The following is a 9663-nucleotide window of genomic DNA, read 5'->3' as shown; positions in this document are numbered from 1 at the left end:
GAAGTAGGATTCGTCACGTCATCACTTAACGACCGGATAAGATTAACTCAAGGGTAGACTTAAGCAAAGCCCTACTCAAGCTAGCATAATCCAAAAACTCGTGAACCCAACTGTAACTGTTGGAAGCCAAACTAACAATCAAAGGTAACATCTGATCAATCGATTGATGCTTTGTGTCCCCAAAAGAAAGGCAAGTCCCCACAAAAGCCCTGTGAACACTCTGTCCCTTTAATGTAGCAAAACAAGTACACACACACACACACACACTGAGGGTTCCACATAGACCTTGTCGATAGCGACTGCAGCATGTTCGATACCACCGCTCCTTCCTTCCTAAACACACACTTCAGCACACCACAGGACCAATTAAAACACACTCCGCTTTGGGATTCACAGCCCATCGTTCCCTGTAGGATCAATTAATTCATGCAATACTGAGAGGCAGACAGTTCGCCTCCCTCCATCTCTCTCTCTTATGAAACACTCCAAGTTATGTGCGTTTGACCTTGAGCTCTGCAACAAGCTGGCACGCTGTGTACTGGAATGTATGCTGGGAGAGCTTTTACAGCCCCATATATCCACGTCGAGCCATGCACTCTCTCTCTGCTCGCCCACTCTGCTGTGCTTTGCATCCATATGAGTTTAATCCCCCGTTACAGAGAAGCCAACACAAATACTCCCTGGTCCTTCTTGGGCATGAACACAGGGACAAACAGAGCATCTGGAGCTGCAGGACGGACGGACAAATGCAGTGTTGCTACGTACAAACTCGCCACATCTGCATCTCCACCACTTCACTTCCTAACATCACCAGTGGGACGATCTAAGCTACAACCTCCACCCAAACTGAAAAGAGTCAAGAATCTGGATATTTACATGCTATTACCATGACGCAGGCTCAAACCTGTTTCCTTTGTTTAGTGTAAAGCAGTCAGAACGCCATCAGCACAGCTCAGACTTACAGACACACGTTACCCTGGAACTTAAAAGAAGACGTTTTCAGTCCTGCTTTTCCTTCACAGTAGAATCCCGAATGAAAAAAATAAAATAAATAGAAACCTCCACAATGAAAAACCTAAACTGTTCTGTTATTAATGTTTATTTGGCTGTATGTCAGCAACAGGTGATTTTTTTTCTATTCAGGCTGTAAAACTGGTGAAAACAGCCTCAAATTTACGTCCTTTTCGCCTTTCAATCGGCTGGATTGGACCCTTTGACGGTCCCTGGGCCTTATGTTTAGACCCTCTGGGTCAGGACACCGCTTGATTTTAACATCTTCCACCTGTGGACTGTTTCCTGTGTGTCTTTGTGTCCTGGATACTAGAAAGCTTCAGTTTTCAGCCCCAGAGGTTTCAGTCTGCTTTGCAGTGCCGACCGTGCAGGAGTCCCATAAACCACCCTGTGGAAAACAGCCAAACCCCACCTCCACCTGTAATGATACAGGTGGAGGTGGGGTCACAATAAACTGGAATTACCATTTAAGGTAACTGCGAGCTCAGCCGCAGACAGATTATTTCTTTGTGCAGCAGCTGCCGTCACAGACGGGAAAAAAGCAGCAGAGCTACAAGCTTCAGCCCAGCGCCTGCATACACACACACACACACGCACACACACACACACACACACACACACACACACGGCTGATAGTCCACATGACAGCCCACGTCGGGGGTCCAATTGATTGAGACGAGGCGACGCTCACAGTGAAAATAAGGCTCACAAAGACTCTTTGCATGACGGGGCTGGGACGCAGACAGAGAGCAGAGCCCATCGGGCCTTACAAACGACCACACAACAATAACACACATGGCTGCATCCGTGTGTGTGCGCACAAACACACACAATCACCCCATAAACACCTCCTACCCCCTCCTGTCACACCCCACTTTAGAAAATCAACCTCGCTGCCTTTTGCGCTTTACCGCTCCCTCCTAGGGCCGTGATTGGCTCAAATGGCTCCACGGGAATCGATGCACTCATCTGGCAAGGCTCCCAATCGAAACCAAGTGCAGGAAGAGGGGGGAAAAAAAAACACAACATGATTTTTCCCGAGGTTTGTTTAGTCCCGTTATTTTTATTTTTTTGGGTGTGCTTTACCGATATTTCCATTCAGAGCACGCTTCACGACGGGCAGAGGCTCGAATGTTTGCCCACCCAAACAATGAGGGGATTTGGGGAAGAAAAAAGTGTTATTGTTGCTGAGAGTGGAGGGACTTGCTGGCAACCGGAAAACGCACACATGAAGGATGCGGACACGCTACAGTGGACACACAAGCAGGTGAACAAACACACAAAACAGACAAAAAGCCTCATAAGAACTCAGATCTCTTTACTCTTTGTCTTCTTACACACACAAACATGCATGGGTGGTGCAAGCTGCCAGCATTATCACTGTGTGTGTGTGTGTGTGTGTGTGTGTGTGTGTGTGTGTGTGTGTGTGTGTGTGTGTGTGTGTGTGTACTTGCGTTGCTATCTAACCGTGGACTGCTGTGTCATTACAAATCCACAGACACAGGACCGACAGTGAGGACATTCTTCCAGTCCTGTGTTGGTCCTGCTTTAAATGAGATTAAATGATTTTTAACAAATTCATTTTAGTAAATCAGGCACAGCTGTGATTGATGACTAAATATACAGTTAGAGAAAAGATTAATAATTACTGTGGGGCTGTACAGGGCGTGGCTAACAGTGACTTCCTGTATTTAAACTGCTGTAAATGACTTATCAAACATATCTCATGGATGATCCACAGAGAACATTCCTACCACAAGCTGCAATCAGTTTTTATCTAAATCACTGTCAGAAGCTCTTTATTTGTCCAGAGGGCAGAAATTACAGCAATGTGTAATTTTCTATAGCGATATTTTAAATGGTCATAAAGATATATATTATTTACTGATGTATATCATTTATATATAGCCAATCCGTAACTGCTGTTGACTACAGTCTATGTACCAACACAAGCAGAGGCTCACCGTGGCAGAGTGGGGAGTGCGTGAGCGATGGAGGAGCAGTGGGCCATCAGATGGTTTCAGCTAATGTGATCTGACCTTTGTAGTCTGTGACAAAATGATCCACATCATTTATAAAACTAATAAAGAGCCAAAATTAATCCCACATGCTCGTTTTGTCAAAATGTCCTTAAAATGACCAAAAAGTTAAAAACAACTTGTTGAAGAAATGACGTCTTTGCAATCCCTGCTGCTGTTAGCAGGACGGGGTCAAAACGAGCACTCCTGCAGGTTCTGCTGTTACACATCGCTGATGCAATGAACAACACCACGCACATACAAGATGTCACATTGCATGGCACACTGTGGCTAACAACAGCAGTGCTAGCAGCAGCAGCAACCTTCCTTCTGCCCTTGCAGGCTAGCAGCTACATGGAGCTTGCAAGGAAGGAGAGCTTTCCACCAAGCTTTGTGACAGCTTCACATCACATGAGGACTACAGGCAGGTGGCGCTGTAACACAATCTGTGGAAGACTGATGGGTAAACATGGGCCGGGGTTGCTTTTGTTTTGGGGTTTTTTGTATTTGCAGTTATTTTGTATTTTTTTTGATCTAAAATAAATTTTCCTTTTTACATTTTGTTTCTTAAAAATACTGGAAATACTGGTCCCCTCTTGACCAGTGCAGAATGACAGTCCACACTAGATAAGGTAGGTGTGTGTGTGTGTGTGTGTGTGTGTGTGTGTGTGTGTGTGTGTGTGTGTGTGTGTGTGTGTGTAGCAGAGAGATGGAGGAGGTGGGCAACAGACCAAAGCCATCCATCTAGAGAAGCCAATAGTGCACAGCATAGGCTACAGGCTTCACAGCATTGAATCCAGACTCCACAACACACACACACACAGTTTGGTGCCCTTGTGAGGGTTACAGCTCTCGGTGTGTTAAGATGGTGGAGCTCAGAGACATCAATCTCTACCCAGCAGCCTTGCTTGACCTGCCCTCTGACACACACACACACACACACACACACACTCACACTCACACACAGAACTGCACAAATTCAATCTCCTCGGTCTCGTCTCCTTTCTTGAGCTACCCTCCATCTTTCTGTTTTCTTCACCTCCTCCATCTTTATCTCTCCCTCGCAGACACCTGCAGTATGCATCACACTAACTGATTGGTGCCTCTAAAAATGATCGCAATCATGAGGCGTACAATGAAGAGTGGAGTAAAGGCGGGGGGGTGGGGGGGCATTGATTTTGGCTCTCGTGGGGCTCTGAGTTATGGCGAGGAGCTCTGACAGTAAGACAAAAGGATCGGGCCGTGACTACAACCAGAGTGAAATGAAATGGACCGGGACTCATAGGGCGCCGCTCAGGCGGCCATTCGAAATTCTTTCTGCTACACACACACACACACACAGCATTTTAATCTGTAATTAAGGACTTTCTAACAGGCGGGAGGACACACACGTTAGAGGAACTGCAGCTTTTGGAGCTTCTCTGCTCAGCTGCAGAGGTTGCACCTTGGTGCTAACATACCAGTGTTAGCTTTATTGAGCCTCAACTTCATGTCAAGTATCTGCAGAAAGGCAAAAGCTACAAAATCCAAGGCTGACTCTTTGTTACAGTGTAATTATGACGACTTCCTGCCTCGCTCTCAAATATGTGATACCTAATAAAGCTTTGGGAGCATCAAATGAAGACACATAAATGATCACATTATTTATGACAGTGCAAACACCCGGAGAGACTCGAACCTGCAGCTCTACACTCACATTCCTGCTGGGTTAGGGGCCTAGTTGATCTTAGGCCTGACAGCGGCCTCCAGCCGCTCTGTTTCAAAGTCAGCCTCCTCCTTCATTATAAAGCCTGCGTTGTGCTCCGTGCAGAGTTTTGCTCACAAGTGTGTCGTTTGATAGTAAAGTTTGCTGAAGATATTTTGAATTGAGAGAAAAGCTTTAAAGGAGTTTTGAAATGTGTTTTTTGTCGTTTATTTGACTCTCTGTGAGCTGCAGGTCGTCCTGGAGTCTATTATTAACACCCCGTCTTCTAATAAGCAGTCGAACACATTACTGCGGATCAAAGGAGCTCTTGCATCATTTGTGCCACGACTCTGAGCGGTTCCCCGGCAACACCTACCAGGCAGCGTTGCCGTGGGTGCTGTCGTCTAGGTGACAGAGCAGCTCCAGGGTTTGGGGGTTGTGGGCGGATTCGTCAGGTGACTCGTGGTTTCCTGTCTCCCAGTCAGAGGGCATCCGCCACACGGCCGCGCAGGACACCACCCTGCTGTCGCTGGCTGCACACACACACACACACACACACACACACACACACACACAGTGTTAGGGAGGAGGGTGCTCTTGTTTTACTGATACTGTGGGGACAGTGGTCCGAGTCCCCGATATCTAAATCAGGATATTTTGAGACATTTTGCCAAACTTTCAACTTTGATTAAACTCTGGAAATAAAAAGTGTTGCATGAAAAACATAGTGCATAGAGTACATTCCAGGTGGATAAAGTAGTCCACCTCTAAGCGCTGCTAATGTTTGTTTTTTGAATTTCTATTTTTCCTCATTGTCACCCAGTTTCAAGCTGAATCACTGCTTAATAAATGAAACCGTTAACGATCCCCGGTGGCTTCTTAAGCAGGTTAAACCAGTGACTGGAGCATAAGGATAAGCTTTGTTAGTGTGTGCGTGAGATGTACAGGCACTAATGTGACTACGCTCTCTTCCTAATCCACATAATAAACGAGTTATTTTGGCACATCCACGCCAGGGCTGGAGCTGCTAATTGGAACCAGAGGAGTAAATGTAGAGTAGAGTACAGTCATACAGTAATTGGACTAAAAGTTTGCGGGTGGAGAGCACGGGGAGAGAAAGACTCATTTCTTTTTGGTGTACGTATTGGCAGCGCGTGGGCAGGCCTATTTGTCAAATTAAAAGCATGGCGACACGAGTCCACAGATTTCCTGAGTGGTTTTAGACGAGCCTGCGCTCGGACTAAGTGGCCGAGCAAACGCCGGGGCTCTGTGCAAGCCCTGCATTAATGCGCTGCAGTGTGCTGCCTGTTGTGTTTCTATATATTTGGGTTGCGCCGGTGTCGGTGTGGGCAGCGGCGCGTGGTGGGCCGTCCACCGTGGCTGTCATCCTGTGAACTCGAGCGTGCAGAACTCAGCTGACAGACAGACGGAGATGGAGGGGGGGAGCGTGGAGACTACACCCAGTCCCAGAGCGATCCGCCCCGAGTCCCACCTGACACGGCTGTCTCCTCTCCGCCTTCTATCCTCCAGAGGAGCTCAAACTCCACCAGTCTAGCTTTATTAAAAGCCTTTATTTATCCAGGCGAACGTCTCGGGGAGACTCAAACGTTCGTTTTGAAGTGCGACCGAGACCAGAGGGCATCAGGCACCAACGAGCGAGCGACGCAACGTCTGGGTTCGCGCAACAAACAAAAACCATCCCAAAAGATCGACGTAGTGTCCGGAAGTTAACGGCCACCAGGGGGCGACGGCTGTGTTACAAAAACATCTGCTGGATTCATGCACTCTTAGCTGTGGGTCACGTGATATTTATTATAGTGCTTAATATAAAGCTCACAACTCGTGTGTTAAAAATGTTTTTGATACTCACAGCGATGATGTGGTGTCTCAAATCTGACCAATTAGAGCACTGCATTTGGCAACAAGTGCGCTCACAGCTCAAAAACGCTCACTGGGACTGAAACATGCAACCTGTTTGACCTCAGACACATGGCTACGGGTCAGTCGGCTCTCTAGAGGGATTCCCGACTGCCCCGCGGACATCCTGAAGCATGCACGACTCTGGGATTGAACCAGCGACTCCTCCCTGCTGTGCCCGGTCCTGAGAAGACGAACCAGAATCTGCATTTCTTCTTTTTTGTCATTCAGGAACATCAGGATCAGCTCGTCACTGATTCTCGTCCACTCCGGTTTATTCACGGCGCATTCTCGCTTTCGGTGTGCGTACACCTCACGACGAATTTGAATCTGAAAAATTCTGAATTTCGTGTAGTTTTTTCGCTCACTGTGTAAAAAGGCCTTTTAGAGCGACGGCAGCTCACTGGGACGGTTCGCTGGTGGGAAACGCCCGTGCAACCTTTTATTGAAGGGGATCTTGGTCCTTCCAGTTTTCAGTTGGGTCCGTAGGTTTTACCCGCTGTGTCGTGCTGCCTGAGGCGTCTGCTACATCTTTCCTTCTGTTTGTTGTCGGGTTTGTGGAGACATCGGTCTTCATATTCTACTTCAGGTTTTTGTCTTTCTGAGCACAGATTTTTCTGATTCACGCCAAAGATGCTTCGTTTATCAGCCGTTTTCCTCATATAAGCTTCTACTAAATGCAAGTGAACGAGTCATTCAGTATATAGTTGATGGATAAAATACTCAAACATTATTCATCTTTATTATTGATTATTGATGAAGATTAGATGGTGCGTCCTGTGGTGACAGATTGTGATTGGGTGATCTGGGGTTTCTGCGTCGCCGTTCCTGGAGAATGCGAACAAACTGCGACCTGCTGAGCAGCTGCTACTTCGAGAAACGGGAATCTGCAGCAGTCGGTCTCCCAGACTCCTACAGATGTGCGTCATAGTGGAAACTTGCACTCATTTAAATAAAACAGCATTTCCTGTCACGAGAGCCGAGGCCCGCTCGGCTCCTTTCATTTTACCGGTTACCGGCGGGCCCGTGCGACGTGCGAGCAGACTCTCTGTAAATAAAGATCAACAAAACGTTTGTGTGACCTTCATCCTGCCACAGCGAGACTCACGTGGCTCCTCGTGTTCACAGATTAGTATCGATTCTATCAGAGTCTGATATATAACGCAGCTGCTGACGTTAGGCCTGTGAGGACAGCGCGGCTGCACAGGGTTATTAGACATACCGAAGTGGAAATAAAAAGAGGAGGATGTAATATATGCACACAGAAAAAAAAGAGGAACATAAAGAGGCAGCGAATGGAGCCACAGACAGAAGGAAACAGTGGGACTCACTTTTGTTATAGCAGGTGGTAAGCACAGCCTTATCTGCAGGACTGGCGCCGATGTGCCATATCTCCCCAGCTTGGTGCAGAAGGACGTTCTTATTAATGATGTTATTCTCATCATCAAAGTCAATGATGTGGATCTGAAAGAAAAGCAGAGATGTGCTGAGGATGAGGCTGAAAAACACCCGGTGCAACTCCCTCCACTCACACCGACTGCAGTTCAAAGCGCCTCTGATTCCTCCGAATGAAGAAGAAGAAAGTTCCTCTTTTATTTTAATGCGACAGTAAAAGTAATTTCAAGGCAGACGTCGCTTTGGTTCAGTTTTTTCTTTTTTTTACCCCGTAAACTTCACACGGCTGAAGATCTTCATCTCGATTTGGCCTTCAAAGCAGCGATTAAGACACTGTGAGAGGAGCTGTTGGATTCACGCTGGAGACGTCGGGGAAGGAAAGCCAACCGATGAGGGCTCAGCGGCGTTGGCTCTCTTTACACAGCGCTGCTACATGAGATGACACGTGTCATCCCTCTCATCCTTCTCCGTGGACACTGTGGACGTTTCAGGAGGCCTGTGACGCCATCTTCAGCACCTGAACTGTAAACTCTCCCATCTTCCTCAGGAAACTTCACAAAGTTTCTCCGAGCTCTGCTTACAAAAGCTTCATCTCACAGACTCTCTTTACTTAAACAGGCAGCGAGCGAACTTTATCAGACATGAAATGAAGACTTTAAAATCGTCTTAACAAATAAGAAAATATTGTTTCATTTTCCATTTATCAGCAGAAAGAATTTAAGGAAAATGATTCTGACCCAGAGCGAATCAGCGACAGCAGATTTTTATCTCTGAGGGTGGATGTTAAACTGATTTGGCTCCAACTTTAACAGACTTTATGTTTCCAGCCGCGAAGGCGTAACGTGGACGTCTCCTGTTATGGAGCTACAATGGACCAAAAATGCTGGAAAAACTATCAAAAAGCACCAAATTTGGACCCACGTGTGTAATTCTGTAACAACTGATAGTTTGAAGGTAAAATGTGCCGCGGCTAAAGTTACTATGAAACCAGCTGATTCTGGGGGTAACGTGCTGCTGACCCTGCACTTTTCACCGTGGAATGAGAAGTGAATTCTTGCGTTTAACGTCCTTCAAATGTCCGCCTCCTTTCACCAGCTTTTGTGCCAGCGTGCAGCCGGCTCGGCGTCCCAGCGAGGCTCTCCGGCACGAGTCGCAGTGCCTTCGCTGTGAGCTGGAGTAATCGTGGAGCGCACTTGAAAACACCGCTGAGTGTTTTACAGCGCACGAGTTCAACAAACAAGCCAAAGTTTTATCCAGGAGAAGTTAATGGAAACTCCTCCTCGCTGCGCTCCTTTCATTAGATGGAAATCTATTCTGAGAGGGTCCTCGATTGAATGCGGTTCAGGGCCCGCGCCGCAGTAAAAAAGTGAGGGTCTCAAGGTTTGATCAGACAATTAATGGAGGTTTCTCCCATAAGAAAGACACTTACGGCACCTCGGGGGATCGTTAATGGGGTTGCGCTGGACAATAACTCCTTCCCGGCACTTCCACTCCCCTCGCCTGCACTACTTTTACAGGCTGAACAAGAGGATGAAAGCAGGAGGTGTGAGGAGGTGGAGGAGGAGTGGCAGCATCCTTCAGCCTCCTCAAAGTCAGCTCGGCGGCTATTAACCTTGAGTTGGACTGCGACGAGCAAAA

General features: G+C 47.2%; 1 protein-coding gene across 1 annotated transcript in view; it reads right to left on the bottom strand.

Annotated features, from left to right (window-relative positions):
- Window positions 1–9663, bottom strand: part of eipr1 (EARP complex and GARP complex interacting protein 1) — a 48441-nt gene that overhangs the window by 35371 nt on the left and 3407 nt on the right. The window contains exons 3-4 of the mRNA XM_005751732.1: window positions 7962–8094; window positions 5090–5246 (exon numbers count right to left, since the gene is read on the bottom strand). Coding sequence (XP_005751789.1) covers window positions 5090–5246; window positions 7962–8094 — 290 coding nt within the window. The remainder of the gene's footprint in view (window positions 1–5089; window positions 5247–7961; window positions 8095–9663) is intronic.

Source organism: Pundamilia nyererei, unplaced genomic scaffold (genome assembly GCF_000239375.1).
Source record: "Pundamilia nyererei isolate P.nyererei 1_Seehausen unplaced genomic scaffold, PunNye1.0 scaffold00324, whole genome shotgun sequence".
In the NCBI taxonomy this organism is placed as follows: Eukaryota; Metazoa; Chordata; class Actinopteri; order Cichliformes; family Cichlidae; genus Pundamilia; species Pundamilia nyererei.
Note: the sequence above shows the minus strand (reverse complement) of the source record. Positions and strands in the feature narration are given on the sequence as shown.